The 20701-nt window shown below is 41.3% G+C and overlaps 1 protein-coding gene across 1 annotated transcript in view; it reads left to right on the top strand.

Annotated features, from left to right (window-relative positions):
- wdr75 (WD repeat domain 75) overlaps positions 1-15111 on the top strand; it is a 20773-nt gene extending 5662 nt beyond the window's left edge. Inside the window, exons 8-21 of the mRNA XM_046845833.1 lie at positions 232-320; positions 1044-1202; positions 1505-1564; positions 1699-1814; positions 7306-7481; positions 7602-7753; positions 9329-9509; positions 10852-10946; positions 11180-11275; positions 12233-12402; positions 12930-12989; positions 13192-13338; positions 13441-13529; positions 14786-15111. Of these exons, the coding sequence (XP_046701789.1) occupies positions 232-320; positions 1044-1202; positions 1505-1564; positions 1699-1814; positions 7306-7481; positions 7602-7753; positions 9329-9509; positions 10852-10946; positions 11180-11275; positions 12233-12402; positions 12930-12989; positions 13192-13338; positions 13441-13529; positions 14786-14999 (1804 nt within the window). The 3' untranslated portion in view covers positions 15000-15111. The remainder of the gene's footprint in view (positions 1-231; positions 321-1043; positions 1203-1504; positions 1565-1698; positions 1815-7305; positions 7482-7601; positions 7754-9328; positions 9510-10851; positions 10947-11179; positions 11276-12232; positions 12403-12929; positions 12990-13191; positions 13339-13440; positions 13530-14785) is intronic.
- Positions 15112-20701: the final 5590 nt, after the last annotated feature.

The following is a 20701-nucleotide window of genomic DNA, read 5'->3' on the forward strand; positions in this document are numbered from 1 at the left end:
AATGATAGTAAAAGAAGGCAAGTTAACGAGGGAGCGAAGGCGGTGACGATGAACCAGTGAAAAAAGGATGAAAAAGAACGAGTGACTAGAGACTGAGTGATAAATGAAGGCGGTAAGATGAATTAAAAATCATTTAGAATGGAGAAGAGATGGAGTAAAGGAGTAGTGTGGGCAGTGATGATAAACGCTGTGAGGATTGAAATGAAACCTGGACATGTTTCTGGTACACAGGAGAAACTTCAATCAGAAGAAAGAGTACACGTATTCCACTGTGCACTGGCACCATGACGCTGTGAACACTCTGTGTTTCACTCCAGAGGGTAAGATACGCTCTCATACACTCGCACTCCCGATCCGGACTCGCACGCTCGCACTCCCGATCCAGACTCACACGCTCGCACTCCCGATCCGGACTCGCACTCCAGATCCAGATTTACACACTCACACTCCCGATCCAGACTCGCACTCCAGATCCAGATTTACACACTCACACTCCCGATCCAGACTCGCACTCCAGATCCAGATTTACACTCTTACACTCTCACACTCCCGATCCAGACTCACGCATTTACTCCTCATCCGGACTCACACACTCAAACTCCTGATCCAGACTCACTTAAATAAGTTTAAACAGGTCTTAATTTTCGAATGTCCATGCAAAGCTCTCTCTAATGCTTATTGAAATGCTCCTTCAGCTCTTTAAAAGGGTTTTTGGTTCCTTATCTTAAATACCTTAAATAAGACCAACATGCAACAGGAGATAAGCTTTCTGTTTCTGCCTCTCTTGGATTGTACCACAGACGTAAAACTGGTTTGTAGCTATGGGGAAGTGTAAGTTTAGCGAAACTTGGCTTAAAAAATTGGCTTGGTCAAGGCCAGTTTCTAACAGTGTATTTGTGTGTGTTTTAATGTCGTGATGCGGGTCCTAAATTCCCTTCTTAATGGTCTTTAAAGTGTCTTAAAAAGTCTAAAACTTGACATGGTGAAACCCTGGGATTGTACCATTTCTCCATTGCTCTCATGCCCCGATTGCCCCCCTGTAGGTACACACCTGCTGAGTGGAGGCGTGGAGTCTGTGCTCGTCCAGTGGCATTTTGCCGAGGTCAATAAGAAGGAATTCCTCCCGCGTCTGGGCGGAGCCATTTCTCATATCTCAGTCTCTGCAGATGGACAGACGTACAGCACGAGTCACTCAAACAACAGTATGAACCCCGCACACACACACACACACACACACACACACACACACACACACATTCCCCCAAAATAATATTTATTTCATACAAAAGAATCTTGCAAAAAAAGGGGAAAAAACGAAACAATATATAGTGAATAAAAGGATCAGAGATACCGTTTAATTAAGTAATCAAAAATATATGTTTAAAACAATAAAAATTAATGTATGTAATAAACAGGTTTTATTGTTTTATTTATTGTTATTAAATTTGTCTCTATTAAAATCGCCTAAAACTGTTTATTGATTTTTTTTCCGTTATCTTTATAGAGATCACCATCATCCACTGCAGCTTCAAAGTGTCTGCGGTTATTCAAGGTCTCATCCATGGTAAGTGTGTGTGTATATACACACACACACACACACACACACATGTTCAGATATCATTATTTCACCATGACTCAGCGAAATGAGCGAGTCTCTGGTGAATCTGTAACTCGAGATCTCGCTCTGTTGTTTTCCAGGAGAAACCGTTCGCACGGGTCTGATGATTGACCCACGCAGCAGCGCTCTGGTGCTGAGCGGAAAGCCGGGCCATCTTCAGTTTTACTCTCTACAGCGTGACAAGCAGCTTTACAGCGTACGTCCACGTTTGTTACGTTTATTGATGCTATTTAACATGTTGCTATGGCCTTCTAGATGATTTTTCTCACACACACACACACACACACACACACACACACACTATGGACACTAGTCCAATTTTGCAATTATTGAAACATCCATTCTTCTGTGAAGACGTTCCATTAGATTTTTGTGGAGATTTATTGCTTTTTATTCAGCCACAAGGCTTTCATTCCAAAGGTGTTCAATATGTTTGGGAGCTCTATATCAGGAGACCTTCATCTCCAACCATATCTTCATGGAGCTGGCTTTGTGCACAGGCACGTTGTCACGTGTTTTGGTCTCTTTGTTCAAGCGAAGGAAAAATGTCATGCCACAACATTCGAAGACGCCTGATACAATAGTGCGCCTCCACCTTTGTGTGAACTGTTTGGTGAAGTGCTGTCCTATTACTTTTGGCCCATGTTTAGTTCTACAACTAATACATCAGTCTGACAAAAGATTTTATAAGAGCACAGAATCTAAATAAATACCAGTACGATGTTGTAGCAGGTTTACTTTTATTTTTTGAAGCTCTGTTAATAGATCTTCTGTCATATAGACCCCCTTAAAGACGGGTATTTGGACTGCAATAAGTCGCTTTGGCCACAAGGAAGAGTCACATTTTATCATATGTTCTATACAAGTATCAGAAGACCTTAAACACCTTGTCTTTCAAGGATTTTGAGACGCACATGTGCGTTCCTTTAGTTTATCATGCAACAAACCCGGTAATTTAATGGTATTAACTTTCATCAAACTGTCACCTTCTGCAGTAACAGTAAGTTAAGGATAGAATCCATGTAGCAATGTCATTATACACGCAGGTTACATGGTGAACAGGATAACCAACTCCCATTCCATACACAATGCAATTTCGTCTGGACTGAAGTTCACCATACAACAAGACTAGAACTCGTACCTCTGATTAACTGATTAATCAAGTTCCCCGATTATCGATTATTCAATTAATCTGATTTATATATATATATATATATATACTGGTATTTATTTAGATTCTGTGCTCTTATTTATTTATATATATATATATATATATATATATATATATATATATATATATATATATATATATATATAATAATTTTATTTACAAATTTTAATTGTATTTTATTTTATAACTATATAGAACCCCAATTTAGGGTATTTCTATATAAAATTAACAATGCAAAATCCAGATATAGAGTTGAACTACCTTTAATTTAGACATTATCAAGATTAAAAACACAACAAACATTTGAGTGTGCAAGATGAAGCAATGTGTGTAAATCAACATCTGTATTTTTCCAGATGTCAAGTTGACAACCATGCTTAAAATAATAAATATATATATAATGTAAAATAAAATATATAATGAATTAAATTTTGTATATTTAAATGAATTTGCATAAATTAAATGTAGAGACGTTAAAAACGAGCATCTGAACGTAGTAAAGCCGCAGTAAATCGCGTTTGAAAACAGAAGTTACTGCTGTAGTAGCACATGGTATAACGCAGCAAGCAAAAAGAATAAAAGGAATCGTGCACTTTCCTGTAAAAAAAAAAAAAAAAAAAACATAAATCGCTCGATGTTTCCACACTTTTCCTGAGCAACATCGAGCCGTTGAGAGTTAGGGGTCTTCCTCAAAGCCATTACCGTGATCTTGGGATCTGAACTAACAGTAGTCCAACATCTGAGCTATGACTTATAGAAGATTTTGTTCAGGCCGATGCTTTATAAGATAAGATACGCCTTTATTCGTCCCACGGTGGAGAAATTTCCATGTTACAGCGAAAAATGTGCACATCTGTTTACATCTGTATTTAAATACAAAACAGAAAAACGAGAGTCAAGAAGCTTTTGTCATTTTTTTAACTATATATAGCTGCTGCAGTACACAGTGAAAACGAGACAACGTTCCTCCAGAGCCCTGCTGCTACAGTAAACAACATAAAGCTACTTACAGTGCAGACAGACAACACAAGACAGTGTGAGACAAATCCACAAAACACACAACACAAACAAGAAAGATAATAGTAGTTACACTGTCGAACAAATTGCACCTGGTCATATTGCACAGTTTAACTTGTAAATGCACAAAAATTTTATTAATTGTTTAAAAACACTGTACATTACACACCCCAAAATCATGTCCTCTTCTTTAATATATATATTTTTTATAACATTGTTGACACTGCACCATTTGTGCGTCGTGACTTATCACATGTTACAATCCGTGCTGCGCAGGTTTCCACTGGAAAAGGGGAATATGGTGTAAGCATCTTTCATGTGAGATCACATGAGCTACAGAGATATTTTCTTTTTTTTTATGTGTTTTTGTTTGAGCATGAAACCTGCCTAGTCATGCTTCTGCAGGGCTTTGGAGGGATTGAAGAGTTAATAATATCTAGGGAATGGAAACCCCCTCAGACTGCCGGCACACAGTCTGGTCTTCAGACCGAGTTTAAAACATGTTCTGCTGTTGTCCAACGTGAATGTGCACTTTTGTGTTTGGCCGACTGTAACGGTCTAAAGAATATTGACGAGGGCCAAATTGTGACGTCTAGACGAGAATTTTTAGAGAATCTGCAGGGATTTTTCTAGGTGTTCAGGGGTTTGTATCTACCGAACACGTTCCAAAATAGGACACCTGTAAACAAGTGACAGGGGCCTCATCATGTGGCCTCAATGCATACGTTTACATTTATGGCATTGGCATATGCCCCGATCTAAAACGACTTACAATTACTCTTAAGCAGTTAAGTGGTTAAGAGCCCCCTAGCGATAGCTTTGTTTAAAGGCGAATCTGGCATTGGAACTCATGACCTTCTGGTGTAAAGTCCACCGCCGCCCCTTTCCCTAAAATTGGTTTACATGTATGGCGTTTTACAGACACCCTTGACCCAGAGCGACTTACACTGATCTCATTCATACACCTGAGCAGCTATAGGGTTAGCAGCTAACCCTTGCTCAGGTGCCCAGGAGTGGCAGATTGGTGTGGCTGGGATTTGAACTTGTGACCTTCAGATCCAAACTCCAATGCCTTAACAACTAAGCTACCACCTCCCACCCTCCTGATCTGACCGAAGACCTCCTGCAGCACAACCTGCTGTAAAGGTTTAGGCTGGTTTTACTGAAGCAGAGCCAAGAGCGGTCTAAGAGCCCATGCAAACACCTGGACACCACCAAAAGCTCCTACACTAGACATGAACATCAGAATAAACTTTGTTACAATAGAAGGCGGTGACCTGGTCTTATGAATCACGGTTCAACGTCATGTGCTTGAGTAGGCCTGGGGAAGGTTGGTACCAGGATGCATTATGGGAAGAAGGTGAGCCAGTGGGGGCAGTGTGATGATGGGGTGATGATCTGCTGGGAATCCTTGGAATTTGATTGAAGCTTCCTGGACATCAATGATTTGAGGAACATGGTTCCAGGTCTCTCCAAGATCCTCAACAATGTGTGGAACGTTTGTGGGATATGGTTGAAAAGAAAGTCTGGTCCTTCTAGGCTCCACATTTACAGTTGTGTTCAAAATTATTCAACCCCCAATGCTGTAAATGGTTTTAGGGAATTTAGTGTACATTTGTAATTGTATTCAGAATGAAATCCTACAAGGACTTCTTAAAGAACCATATGCAACTAAAATGACATCAATTAGTTTTGTAATACAGTAGTAAATGTTTCTTTTGTGAATTCTTCATTGACATAATTATTCAACCCCTTAAAGCAGGGGTGTCCAATCTATTCCACAAAGGGCCGGTGTGGGTGCAGGTTTTCATTCCAACCAATCAATGGTCATACCTGATAGTCATTGAAAATTAAGATAATTAGATTTGAACAGGTAGAATTTGGTGTAGACTTGCTTGGTTGCAATGAAAACCTGCACCCACACTGGCCCTTTCTGGAAAAGATTGGACACCCCTGCCTTAAAGACTACCACTCTGAAGAACAGAGGTTCAATGAAGTGTTTTTAATCAGGTATTGAAAACACCTGTGGATATCAGGGAGCAGCAATAAAGCCTAATAAGCACCAATTAGGCAGCTTTAAAATGACTGTGATACTCAGCTCCTTCTAGACATTTACTGGTGTGGTTCCAAACATGGTGAGGTCAAGAGAATGGTCCAGGAAGACAAGAGAACAGGTGATTACTCTTCACAGGAAGGGTAATGGCTATAAGAAGATTGCAAAGATGTTAAACATACCAAGAGACACCATAGGAAGCATCATTCGCAAATTCAAGGCAAAGGGCACTGTTGAAACGCTACCTGGTCGTGGCAGAAAGAAGATGCTGACTTCGACTGCTGTGCGCTACCTGAAGCGTAGAGTGGAGAAAAGTCCCCGTGTGACTGCTGAGGAACTGAGAAAAGATTTGTCAGATGTGGGTACTGAAGTTTCTGCTCAGACAATACGGCGCACCCTGCGTAATGAAGGCCTCCATGCCAGAACTCCCAGGCGCACCCCCTTGCTGTCCCCAAAGAATAAGAAGAGTCGACTGCAGTATGCCAAAAGTCATGTGGACAAACCACAGAAGTTTTGGGATAGTGTTCTGTGGACTGATGAAACAAAATTAGAACTGTTTGGGCCCATGGATCAACGCTATGTTTGGAGGAGGAAGAACAAGGCCTATGAAGAAAAGAACACCTTGCCTACTGTGAAGCATGGCGGGGGGTCAATCATGCTTTGGGGCTGTTTTGCTTCTGCAGGTACTGGGAAGCTTCAGCGTGTGCAAGGTACCATGAATTCTCTTCAGTACCAGGAGATATTGGATGACAATGTGATGCAGTCCGTCACAAACCTGAGGCTTGGAAGGCGTTGGACCTTTCAACAGGACAATGATCCCAAGCATACCTCCAAGTCCACTAGAGCATGGTTGCAGATTAAAGGCTGGAACATTTTGAAGTGGCCATCGCAGTCACCAGACTTAAATCCGATTGAGAACCTCTGGTGGGACTTAAAGAAAGCAGTTGCAGTGCACAAGCCTAAGAATGTGACTGACCTGGAGGCTTTTGCCCATGATGAATGGGCGAAGATACCCGTAGATCGCTGCAAGACACTTGTGTCAAGCTATGCTTCACGTTTAAAAGCTGTTATAACTGTAAAAGGATGTTGTACTAAGTACTAAGATTGAATGTCACTTGGGGGTTGAATAAAACTGATAATGATGTGAGCTCAGAAAAGACATTTGTGGTTATTTCATTATAAATGTTGTTATATTTGTCTGACCTACACGTGCCTCTTTGATTTAATTGTAAGCAGGATGACTGAATGATCATAATCAATGTCAAACCGACCAAAACAATCAATTTCAGTGGGGGTTGAATAATTTTGAACACAACTGTACAACTAAAAGGACTTTCCTGCAGAGATCTTGGTCCCAGACACCACAGAACACCAGAGGTCTTATGGAGTCCAGGTCTTAAACGGTCAGAGTCTGCTGATGCTCAAATTTCCTTCTTGTTCTTACAGCTTGACATAGTGCAGCAGGAGTACATCTATGAGGCAGGCTTGGACCAGTTTGACGTGGTGAAGGCAGCGTTTGACACCACAGGCTCGTGGTTGGCTACGGTGGAGGAGAGAGGCGCCAGATGCTCCAGTCTTGAGTTTTCTCTCAAACTTTGGGGATATGACGAAAGTGCACAAAGGTACGTCTTTTAAAATTCTGGATGAAATTCCCAGACAGCCATATTTCCTTATTCAAACAGTCCTGCACCCCCACCCTCCCTGTTTCTGTAGCTCTAACCTTTTTTTTTCTTCCTCCTCAGCTTTGAACTCAACACCACAATAACGACTGCCCACAACGACAGGATTACAGCCATGTGCTTTAACCCTGCCTCAGAGACCACCATGCTGGTGACCACCGCCAAGGACGGCAAGTTCAAAGTCTGGCTGCTCGGCTCAGTCTCGGACACACAGAGTGAGTTCCACCTCCCACACCCTGGTTTACTTTATTCTCCACATCTTTATTTAATAAAGAGCTTGTAACAGTGCACAAAGGTACGCATTTAAAATCCTGTCTCTACTGTACGCATAATGTGTAGAGATCGCTGTTATGGCGCTGTTATGGAGCTGTTATGTCATTATTCAGACAGTTTTAGTCAAAGTTTAAGGAGTAAAAACCTGGACCATGGAGAGAGTGAATTAAGCTATAAGGAGAGTCATTTAAACATGGCAGACTCATGTAAGCCACATGGAGAGTCATTTTAATCAGGAAGAGAGTCATTAAGCCAATAAGTGAGTCAAATAGGCGATAAGGAGATTGATGTAAGCTACAAAATAATGTAGGTTGCAAGGAGACTCCTTGAACCATGAAGAGCCAAAGTACACAGAGCACAAAGAGAGTCATTTAGAGCACAAAGAGAGTCATTTAGAGCACAAAGAGAGTCATTTAGAGCACAAAGAGAGTCATTTAGAGCACAAAGAGAGTCATTTAGAGCACAAAGAGAGTCATTTAGAACACAGAGTCAATAGGGGCACTCAGAGAGATTTATTTAGGCCACAATAAGAATCATTTCACAATGAAGCGTTATTTAGAGCATGAAGAGAGTCAATTGCGCTGTAAGGAGAGTCATTTGTGTAGGCCACAGAGTCATTTAGACCGCAAAGGGAGTCATTTAGACCGCAAAGGGAGTCATGTAGCAATGGAGAGAAGCAAAAGGACCGCCCATAGAGAGTCGTTTAGGCCACAAAGACAATAATAACAAGGACAAGGGGAGTGGTAGCTCAATGGTTAAGGTGCTGGGTTACTGATCGGAAGGTCGGGGGTTCAAGTATCGCCAAGCTGCCACTCTTGGGCCCTTGAGCAGGGCCCTTAACCCTCTGTGCCACAGGGGTACCGTATCATGGCCGACCCTGCGCTCTGACCCCAGGTTCTGAGCAAGCTGGGATATGCGAAGAACAAATGTAATGTGAATGTAACAAATAAAGGCTATTCTATAATTTAACCAGAAAGACCAACATGTAGCCGTGGAGAGAGTCAATAAAGGCCACTTATACAGAGAATCATTTGGCAATGAAGAGAGTCATTTTTCCAGTTGCAGTTTCGGTTTAAGAGTCAACCAGGCATATCTTGTCTTTAAAGCAATCTAAACATTGTTGATTTTCTCCTCCTACAAATACACAAGTATAGAATTTTGTACAGTAACTGAAGCATGAAGTTTGTTCGGACAGCACCACTTCATCTGAGGGTCCGTTGTTTTGTTTTTTTTGTGTGTGTGAAAGCTTTGTGAACACGCAGCCCCTGACCATGATGGATTTGCGAACCCTTAAGCGTTGTTACAGCCTTCGTGAATTAAATCAGTGTAAAAGGTTCCTAGGAAAACGTTTTTTTTTTTTTGTTTTTTTTTTAGGTAAAAAGGGAAGTAAAAGTGCATGGGAGATTTTTTTTTTTTTTTTTATCATCATTCTTCTTCCAACCTGGAATTGTGCCTAACGTTCCCAGCCCTGATTTGTTTCCTGTCCTCAGCTTAGCTTTTGTGTTTTCTTTCCGCAGAGGAGCAGGCCTCCTGGTCATGTGACTTTGTGGGCAGCTATCACTGCTTTCACCCGACCAACTGCTGTTTCTCAGCTGACGGCTCCCTGCTGGCTGTGAGCTTCGGGGAGGTGGTGACTGTGTGGAGCGTGGACACCTGGGGGCTTTTGACCACACTGTGCCAACCTCCAGGGTTAATCAGGTGGGGTTTTACAGTTCAATTATGCCACATTCACGCTATTTCATCAGCTAAAGAAGATATTTTGCTGGACTTTGCTCCGAGGCAAAGCTGCACGTGTCGTCCACATCGATCTTTACTTTCACTTGTGACTCCTTGTGGACATCCCTGTTTTTCAACCCGGTCTAAAGGTCAAGATTGGACCTGATTGGATTTACAATCGTTTTTTATTGACGTTGGCCGAATTTAGAGAGCAGATTAGCTTTTCAGACGGAAAAAAGTGCACCGCTTATTTGCTAACGAGAAACGCCGAGTGGTCATCCTTTAATGGCTTTTCTTTGCAAATTTGGGAATTCAGGCCGTCCAATCAATAAGGATGTATTTATCTTTCATTTACACTCTTTTTCTTTTTTTAAAGTTGCGCCATAACTAGAAGAGTCCAATTCCTAAAAGTTACATACAACCAATTTAAATTCCAGTAGTTAACATTAATGAAGTAAATGTAATTCTTCACTGTACTTAAGCAGCTGTTTCACATCTCTGTACTTTACTGAAGCATTTGTGGAGACTTTTACTGTAACGTCACTACATTTCAAAGTCAAATATTTGACTTTTTACTCAACTACATTCAGTGAAATCAGTTGTTCTTTTTTATTTACGAGGGTAAAAACGTAACTGGTGAAACACGCAGCGAGTCACCAATCAGGATCGAGCGCACGCTCTGTTTTACACGTGTTCTGATCGGCGCTCGGTGTATCTACTGATCACCAACATACAGTTCAGCATCAGATCAACATCAAGCAGAACATTTAGAGAGGAATAAATGATGAAGAAACTCCAGACTCGAACTCACCACAACACACGTGACCTCATTTACAGGATTTTACTGAAAATAAGGTTTTGGGTTCATGATAATTTTATCAGTGTTTGAGTCATTAATATCATTCTATTAATAGATCAGTGTGCTGAGAGTCACATTCGAGTCTTTTCACATAAACTGAGGTGATTAAGTAAAGAATCTTGTGATAAAAATGATAATAGGAACATTATAGTTGTAATAAATCAGTACTTTGGATACTTAAGTACATTTGAAGGCAAAAACCTTTGTACTTTTACTCAAGTGAAAGTTTTAAGGGACACTTTTACTCTAGTCACATTTTACTGAGTGGATCTACTTAAACTCAAGTGTCTGGTTTGTGTATTTCATCCACCACTGTAAAATTCATACATGGTGAATAAACAGCTGTGTGTGTATTGTGTGTAAGTGTAGCAAGAAGTGATTGTTGAAAGAAGTGATGAAAATGTGAGCATGTAAACGCTGGAGTTTTTTTTAAAAAAAGCTAATTGAAGACCTTTTATTCTACAGGGATCTCTGCTTTGGACGTCTGAGCTGCTCCAAATACCTGCTCGGCACCACCACGAAAAATCTGCTGTGCTGTTGGAACCTTCTCACCTGCACATGTTAGTAGTGTGTGTGTGTGTTAATGTGTGTGTGTAAGTAAATGTGGTGCCAACGGAACACCTGTCTCAACAAACCTGACTTTGAGTAGGACTTTGGTCAGTGTTTGTGGACAGTCTGGTGTTTTTCGTGTGTGTGTGTGTGTGTGTGTGTGTGTGTGTGTGTGTGTGTGTGTGTGTGTGTGTGTGTGTGTGTCTGGTCAGCTGTATTGACTGACCCTGTGGTTTCTTCACAGTGGAATGGAGCACGTCGATGGACGTGTGTATGCTGCGGTCAGATCCTCTTTCTGAAAACGTGGCTGCTTTTTGCTACCACTCTGAAAACACTGACTGTAAGTATATAAACACAGAAGTGCAGTGTGTGGAGTTTATTTATTCATCACCACATTCTCCAGCCCAGTTCTTACCTGAGAAACTGCTCAAATAAAGACTAATCTGGTGTAAACCTTCAGTCATTTTAAAGTTAGAGAGCTGCTTCAGAGACTGGAGGGTTATGAGAGAGTGGGATTGGGGCTTTAAGGAAACAGGATTGGGGTATGGGGAAACAGGATCAGGGTTGTAAAGAAGCAAGTTTGGGATTACAAGTAAGCGGATATGGGATTATGGGGCAGTGGGATTAATTGCGAGATTAAGGAGTTAGGAAAGCAGGATTGGGTTATGGGAGGCAGGATTGCAAGATCAATGGGTTAGAGAAGTAGGATTATGAGGAAGCGGTATTGGAGCTGTGAAGAAGCGGGATTGGGGTTATGGGGGAGTGCGAATGCAAGATTAATTGGGTTTGGGGTCATGATGATGCGGGATTGGGGTTATGAGGAAACAGGATTGGAATATGGATTTGGGGAATGCAAGACCTGGTATTACAGGAAAGTGTGATTGTGAGGAAGCGGGATTGGGGTTACGGGGAGTGGGTTTGCGAGATTAAGGAGTTAGGAAGCAGGATCAGGGTTATGAGGAAGGGGGGATTGGAGCTGTGAAGAAGCGGGTTTGGGGTTATGGGGGATGTGTGATTTGTGAGATTAAGGAGTTATGGAAGCAGGATTAGGGAGGGGAGTCAGAATTGCGAGATCGAGATGGGGACGCTTGATTGGGGTTATGAGGAAGCAGCATTGGGGTTGTAAAGAGACGGGTTTGTGGTCATAAGGAAGCGGGATTGGGGTTGTAAAGAGACTGGTTGTGGTTATGAGGAAGCGGGATTAGGTTTTGTGACCCCGGGGTTTGTGGAGCAAAACCGGGGTCAAACTGACTAAAAGGTGAACACGATTCTAAACAAACATCTGTTCTCTGTCCAGTGTTTGTTTTCAAACCCAGTGAGCCGAGGCCCCTGTTTACCCAGAAGGCCGTGTGCTCGGGAAAAGTTCAGCACTCTGTGTTTGCACCGAGAGATGAGACGCTGGATAGCTGTGACGAGAGAACGCAGTGGCTCAACAGATCTCGCCTTTACTTCCTCACGGAGAACATGGTACCAGTTTTATCCTTGACGCTACAGACGTGTTCACTGTATGCTGTTGTATATAAACCCATATGGAATTACTTTACTAAGTAATACTTTGTACTAATACATTGTATGGGCAAACGTTTGTGGACACCTGATCATAAGATATTTTGTGGAGATTGGTCTTGATTTAGCTGCAGGAATGTGTTAGTGTTGGAGTTCAATAGCAGGAGATATTTTCACTCCAACTAGATGTTCATGGAGCTGGCTTTGTGCACGAGCGCATCGTCACGCTGAAACAGGTTTGGGTCTTCTAGTTTAAGTAAAGGAAAACCTTCATGCTACCACATCCAGAGACGCCCTACACAAGTCTGTGCCTTTGTGGGAACAGTTTGGGGAAGAACCGCGTATGGCTGGAAGAGTCAGGTGTCCAAATACTTTTGTCCATTAAGTGTATTGTGGAAATGATTGGTCATGCAGTAGGTGGCTATAGCCTTTGTGGATCAGCCGTGTGTCCTCTCTTACCCATCATCCTCACTTTCACTTTCCTTCAGGACTTACTGACCTTCAGCACCAGAGCAGAGGATGAGCGAATTCTGAACTTGAGGAAACAGGTCAGTGTTTAATCAACACACGTCACGTCACAATTTACATAAGTGCCTTCTGACTTATAACGCACGGCCCCCTCACAAACATTATTATTATTATTATTATTTCCTAAATATCTAATAAATGTTATTCAGAATAAACCTAATTATGTTAATACTCACATTATAGCACTGATTTGATGTATGTGTGTAAATGCGTGTTCTATAGCTGCTGGTCGATGACAGTGTGGCCGTTACGCCGTTTTACCTGCTGCTGGGGAAACACAACCCGGCTCAGGAGAAGGACGATTCGGCTTCCGGTCAGACTGCTGATGATCCGTCTCAGCTTCCTCAAGGATCCACGACTGTCAACGAGGTTAGCTGTACACTCATCGTATTCTGTATCCAAACCGGGTGTGTATTGAGTTTAGCGTTATTTTATGTGCTTGGAAATTTATGTGCTTTTTTTGCCGTCTAGTTGCTCCACACTCCAGCTCACGTGCTTCCTGCAGCCTCGGTCCTGTGCTCGATGTTCGTCAGATCTCTCCTCATCTCCACCGGGAGCAGGTACGCCACCTTTCTTTTCCTCAGCGTCATTAATAGTGATTCTGTAGGTGAAATAAGATGTACATTATCTTCTGCCTAATTATAGTCAATTATTTCTTTAATATATGCATGTGTGCAGCATTCTCAGCAGTGACTCCGGTCACGTCTACAATAATATAGGCTACAAATTATAGACATAGACATAGTTAGTGGACACCTGACTATCAGACTGGTATGTGCTGCTTCACATTCCACATTTAGTCCCCATTTACTGTTATCACCTTCACTCTTCTGGAAAGACGTTCCGCTAGATTCTGGAGTGTGCATTCCAGTTCAATCTGGGATGGATGGATGGATGGATTTATGGATAAATGGATGGAGGGAGGGAGGGAGGGAGGGAGGGAGAGATGGATTTATGGATAAGTGGGTGGATGGATGGGTGGATGGATTTATGGATAAATGGATGGAGGGAGGGAGGGCGGGAGAGATGGATTTATGGATAAGTGGGTGGATGGATTTATGGATAAGTGGGTGGGTGGATGGATGGATGGATAGACATGGATGTATGGATCGATTTATGGATAAGTGGGTGGATGGACTGATGGATGGATGGATGGTTGAATGGATAGACATGGATGGATAGACATGGATGGATGAATAGACATGGATAAATGGGTGGATAGATTTATGAATAAGTGGGTGGATTGTTTGATGAATTGAATGTTGGATGGATGGGTTTATTGATTGAATGATTAATGGATGGATGGATGGATGGATGGGTTTATAGATGGATGGATGGGTTTATAGATGGATGGATGGGTTTATAGATGGATGGATGGGTTTATAGATGGATGGATGGATGGGTGTATGGATGGATGGATGGGTTTATAGATGGATGGATGGATGGATGGATGGGTTTATAGATGGATGGATGGATGGATGGATGGGTTTATAGATGGATGGATGGATGGGTTGATGGATGGATGGATGGGTTTATGGATGGATGGGTTTATAGATGGATGGGTGGGTTTTTTAATAAGTGGATAGATTGATTAATAAATGGAATACTGGATGGAAAATGGCTGGAAAAGTCGGGTGCCTCAATACTTTTGGAATGGGATGTTAAAATGAGGTGTCCACAAACTTTTGCCCGTGAAGTGTCTGCATGCACTTGTGTACTGATGTATAATCATGTAGAATGTAGAATCAGTGCTGCGTTGTTTTGTTTTTTCCTAATCTTCAGCGCCCTCTGACCCCATTCATGTTTTGTTGTACAGAAAAGACGAGGAGCCCCTCGAACAGGAAGTAGAGAGCGAGAAGGAGGAAGATGATTCGGAGGAAGAAATGGAAACCAGCGAGCGTCAGCAGGACGTTCGGTCTCTGGGCTCCGTCCTGGAGCCGTCTCTGCAGCTCTCTAAAGAGGAGGAAAGGGAACTGAGGAGAGTGAGAAAGACTGACTTTAGCTGGGTTTCGAGTTGTGTCAATTGTTAGCAACCGAAACACACACACACACGCACACACACACACACACGGTTCTTATGGAAATGATTGCCAGTGTTACATGAAACTGTATTTTGGATATATAAAACGTTTGTGCTTTTGATTTGGAGTTTTGTAAATATGTCCATTTTGAGCAAAAGCAGCTAAGATCATCATCTCGCACCTCTTCAGGGTTCCGTGCATGCCTTTCACATGTTCTCCAGGTTCACCTCTGGGGTCTCCAGTTTTCTGAATTCACCTTGATACTATTATTCAGATGCCCAAAAGCATCAAAACCAGGTTACGATTTTAAAATCAGTAATAAATACACTTTATGGCCCAAAAGTATTGGGACACCACAGGTGTGGTCCTTCTGCAAACTGTTCCCACGAAGTTGTGTAGGACGTCCTTGGGTGCGGTAGCAAAACATTTTCCCTTCACTTGAACTAGAAGACCCAAACCTTTTCCACAGCATGACCATGCATGAAGCCAGCTCCATGGAGATAGGCTTTACATGGTTTGGAAGATCTCCAACCCTATTGAACACCTTCAAGATGAATGTGAACGCCGAGTGCACCTCAGACCTCCTCAACTACATCGCTACCTGGCTTTACTAACACACATCCATTTGGCTGAATGAACCTCCACAAAATCTAGAGGAACATCTTCCCAGAAGAATGAAGGTTATTATAACTGTACATTTTTGACAAAGAACCACATACCAATCTAATGGTCAGGTGTCTACAAACCTTTGTTCTTACAGAGGCATTTTTTTATGTCATGTCAACGTTATTTTAACAATATAAAGGAACAGAGACGTACGTTGTATGAAGCATGGTGTGGATTACGGGAATTGAATCAGTGTGTTTAAAAAAGTGTACGGATGAAGATTTTCTACTTTTGTAATTCAGAATTTGTTTTGTTCTGAAACATAAAAACATTTGTATTGACTAATTAATTTATAGTGTTATTTGTTTTTTAGTCACTTCTTTCTGAAACTTTCACAAGCTCACGTTTTCTCAGTGATGTTTGCGGTAAAAACGGGAAAATAAAGTCTCCATTTCCCTTTTTCTCAACAGAGTTCCCAGAGTTCAAGGTCTAGGACACAAAATAATAAAAACAGTGCTGAGTCACTGTTTAATCTTGGATTGTAACAACTTGTATATACAAGAGTGAGATGGAGTCGGGGTTTCAGCAAGTTTGGTTCAGGTTACTGACGAGAATCGAAAGCCAGTTTTATTTAAAAAAAAATAAAAAATAAAAATAAATAAAAGTTATAAAAACAAGGGTGACCTTAACTATACAATTTGTACAGGTGTGAGTGAGTGAGTGAGTGAGTGAGTGAGTGAGTGAGTGAGTGAGTGAGTGAGTGAGTGAGTGAGTGAGTGAGTGAGTGAGTGAGTGAGTGAGTGAGTGAGTGTTAAAACAAGAAAAATCAAAAACTAACTAGGACACAATATAAAGTGCAACGTTTGTTCATTTGAGTGTGTGTGAGTGTGGGTGAGACAGAGACAGGTCCTGTCCCTCTGTATTGAGTAGTCGAATGGCTTGTGGAAAGAAACTGTTACAGTCTGGCTGTGAGGGTCTGAGACGGCAGAAGGGTGAAGAGTATGTGTGAGGGGTGTGTGAGATCAGACACAATGCTGGTGGCTTTGTGGATGCAGCGTTTTGAAGGACGTACTGATGATCTCGGGTGTCCTTACTATCCACTGTAGGGTCTTGCGATCCGAAATGGCGCTATTCCCAAACCTGGCATTGATGCAGCTGCTCAGAATGCTTCCGAAGGTTCACTTTGTAGAGCGTGGTAAAGGGCTTTTTCTTTATGGAGCTGGTGTTGAAGGACAAGATGAGACACTTGACTTCCTACATGACTGCTAGTGCGAAGAACCTGTACTTGTGTCTGGATGTTTGAGATGCTTTAACACATGCCCTGAGGACTACCATGAGCGGGACTTGTCCAGAGTGTTTTTTTTATTTATATTTTAGATATAAAGTTTGCCATTTTCCTGATTTAGGATGAGCACAGGTCCTAGAGAGTGGGCAGGTTGGTGATGCTGATACATTTAGCAGTTTTATCTTTTGTCTGATTTTTTTGAGTGGCAGAGCCAAGCCAGGCAGTAATGGATGTGCAGAAAGTGAGCTTCATTGAGCTTCACCTGCTTTATCTCTTTTATACATAAGAGAAATGGGCTGGGGAGGAAATTGGTATGTGATTGGGTTTTTGATTTGAGATGAGACAACACACAGCTCCAGTGATCATCTGAGTGAAGATCTGAGTGAAGAATAAGAGTTGTTGTCCTGCACTTGAACTTTAGACAGGCGGTTGAGACCTGGTCATATCCCAGAACCTACATTCCTTCCATCACATTCAGGTCATTACCCAATTGTTGGTTTTTGGCAGATTTGGTGGAGTCTTGAAGACCAGGCTGATGTTTGGTCATTAGATGAGAACTTGCTTTTTAGTATACTTGTTTTTGGGTACTCTGTTTTTCTTGCCTTGTCATTGTAGATCTCACCTTCCCTTCTGTAGGCTACTTCCTTTTTTCAGTTCTCAGTAAACCAAGGCTTGGCAATGTTGAATTTTCTGAGTCTGTAAGTTTCCTATATCATCAGCTGGAGTTTCAAACACACTCTGGTCTATGCAGTCTTGTGACTGCAAATGAGCCTCCATAGCCCCTCCCTTCAGCAGGGCTACTACATGGGGAGACTTTTGTAGACCACTGAATAGTAGACAGAGTGGCCTAAACCTGAGGGAACCAATGGTGCCATCCATCCATCTTAGACCTAATAATATCCTGATTTGGGTTTCATTTGGTAAATGTTATCAGTTAGATTAGTAAGTCCTCAGGTTCATTGCAGGAATTGCTTCATTATGATTTCTTTTTTTTAGCTTTTCTTGACAATTAATCTCCCTTCCACATAACATACTGTAGGCTTTTGATTACCTACAAACAAATACAGGCGAATTAGGGGTTAAGATCCGACTCATTCTGGGAAAGTGGGAGGTCTGTGGTTAAAAATCTGGGTTACTGGTCCGAAAGTTGTGGGTTCAAGCCCCAGAATCGCCAAGCTGCCACTCTTGGGGCCCTTGAACAAGGCCCCTAAACCTCTGTGCTCCAAGTCAAGAGTCAAGTCAAGAGGCTTTTTTGATAGGGGATCTGTATCATTCCTGACCCTGTACTCTGACCCCAGCTTCCTAACATCACTGGGATATGCAAAGAGACTAAATGCTTAAAGAAACTATAACCTATTTGCTATTACGTAATGTTTAGGCTCGTAAGTGATCTTGGCGAATCAAAGTACAAGAAAATCAGTCTATGACATAATCTTGTGAGTTTCCTTTCAAATGAATGCTGACATTATACGAGTGTATGTTGGCGGCGTGTTTTTACAAGGAACACACCTGGTGCTGTTGCAATGCTTGCCTGTAATTTGCGAAAAGACTAGGACACTTTAGTTGCAAGACACAGCTGGGACACAAACGTCACGTTACATAAACCAAAAGCGAAGTCACTGCTGTCATGTTTTTGCGCCTTTGGGGGTTCACAGAGTTCATCTCGAACCAGCTGTGAACCTTGTACAAGTAGAGTGGACTTGGAATGTGGGTTGCTGTTTAAAATATGGAGACGTGTCACTTGTGAATGGGTTAACACACATATATGTTCTGATTTTTGAAAATACAGTAAGTAGTGCTGTGATTCTTGTTGTTTAAAAGTAGATCCATTCAGTAAATTATGACTTCATTAAATGTGTCCCTTTAAACTTTCACTTGAGTAAAAGTACAAAAGTTTTTGCCTTCAAATGTACTGAAGTTTTTAAAGTACTAAATTATTATAACACTAATGTTCCTATGATCCTTTTTATCACAAGATTCTTTACTTAATCACCTCAGTTGATGTGAAAAGATTCGAATGTGACTCTCAGCACACTGATCTATTAATAGAATGATATTAATGACTCAAACACTGATTAATTTTTTATTACAATGATTATGAACACAAAACCTTTTTTATAACTACTTAAATAAATCCCGTAAATGAGGTCACGTGTGTTGTGGCGAGTTCGAGTCTGGAGTTTCTTCATCATTTATTCCTCTCTAAATGTTCTGCTTGATGTTGAACTGATGCTGAACTGTATGTTGGTGATCAGTAGATACACCGAGCGCCGATCAGAACACGTGTAAAACAGAGCGTGCGCTCAATCCTGATTGGTGACTCGCTGCATGTTTCACCAGTTTGACCAGTTTTTATCCTCATAAATAAAGAGGAACGACTGATGTAGTTAAGTAAAAAGTCAAATATTTGACTTTGAAATGTAGTGACGTTACAGTAAAAATCTGCCCGAATAAAAACAATTTAGTGAAGTACTGACACGTGAAAAAGCTGCTTAAGTAATAATAATTTACTTCATTATTCTCCACCACTGTCGTGTAATTTATCCTGATGTTTCCATGGAAATCTGTATTCAACATCTGAGCTATTCATTAACATGAATTCATTCATCTGCCATTAGGGATTAATCCCGGTCAAGGTCCTGGTGATATATGATTTGCTAATTGCATCAGGTAAAAGTTTAAATATTGGCCGTATTTTTCTTAGATTTAGGACTGAGACATGTGACTTGTCATAATTTGTTTTAAAAGTAAATCCTGTTCTCAATAAACAAACAAATGGTGTCCAATTTTGGACTAATCAATGATAAGGGTTTTAGAGACCCAAAGAGCCAAATGAACTGAACCACTTAATAAAACGTTGGATTTTCATGTTCCAGGCTAGTTTGTTTTTACATTGTGGGTTTGTGTTTAGTTTTCAGGAAGCAAATCAATTAAATTTGAACACTTTCCAGTTATTAAGGATCCTTGTCCCCGTTTTATCGCATATTATAAACCTAAGGTTCATCGTTGCCCTGTTGTCCTGAGATTTCGTGAAACTACGTTTCAAGGGTCAAAGAAGCCGAATTTCATTTTCGTATTAACCTCAAATAAGTCATTTAAAGAAAATTCCTCATGTTCATGCTATACATTCCACTTCCTGTCCTTTCATACACTTAACCCCTGTTTTATGGCTGAATATACCGTAATGACCACTTTCTCTAGGTCATGTCAGAAAGACAATTTGAGCCTTTATCTTATCTCCTCCGTGTGGTTATCTCGAGATTAGGTTTATGTGAGTGAACCTTGAAATGGCAGGTTTCAGCACGTTCATCTCGTTCCAGCAGTTCCTCAGTGGCACCTGGCTGTAGAAGAAGCATGGCTTAAAATTCACACCCTCTGAGATGTGATTGGTTTGTCAATGACAGGGCAGCATTTAAATACTGTCCTTTATTAGAGGCAGGTGCAGCTCAGTATTATCGTGTATAAGGTGTTTTTGATTATATAAAAATATTAGTTTTGTGGGTGTTCCTCCGAGGACAGTTTAGTCGCTTGGTTTGTTAGGAACAAAGGGGATTGGAATTTGCCTTGTGGGAACTATAATGACCAGTGATTGGTTTCATTGAAACTGTGGGGATCAGTGACTTTTCTGTTGGGAAGAATGAGGATCTGTGTTTATCTTGGAAACTATACAAATTAGTTTGTTGGGAACAATGGGGATCAGTAATTGGTTTGTTTAGAACAATGGGGATCAGTAATTGGTTTGTTTAGAACAATGGGGATTAGTAATTGGTTTGTTTAAAAAAAATGGGGATCAGTAATTGGTTTGTTTAGAACAATGGGG

Source organism: Silurus meridionalis, chromosome 3 (assembly GCF_014805685.1).
Source record: "Silurus meridionalis isolate SWU-2019-XX chromosome 3, ASM1480568v1, whole genome shotgun sequence".
In the NCBI taxonomy this organism is placed as follows: domain Eukaryota; kingdom Metazoa; phylum Chordata; class Actinopteri; order Siluriformes; family Siluridae; genus Silurus; species Silurus meridionalis.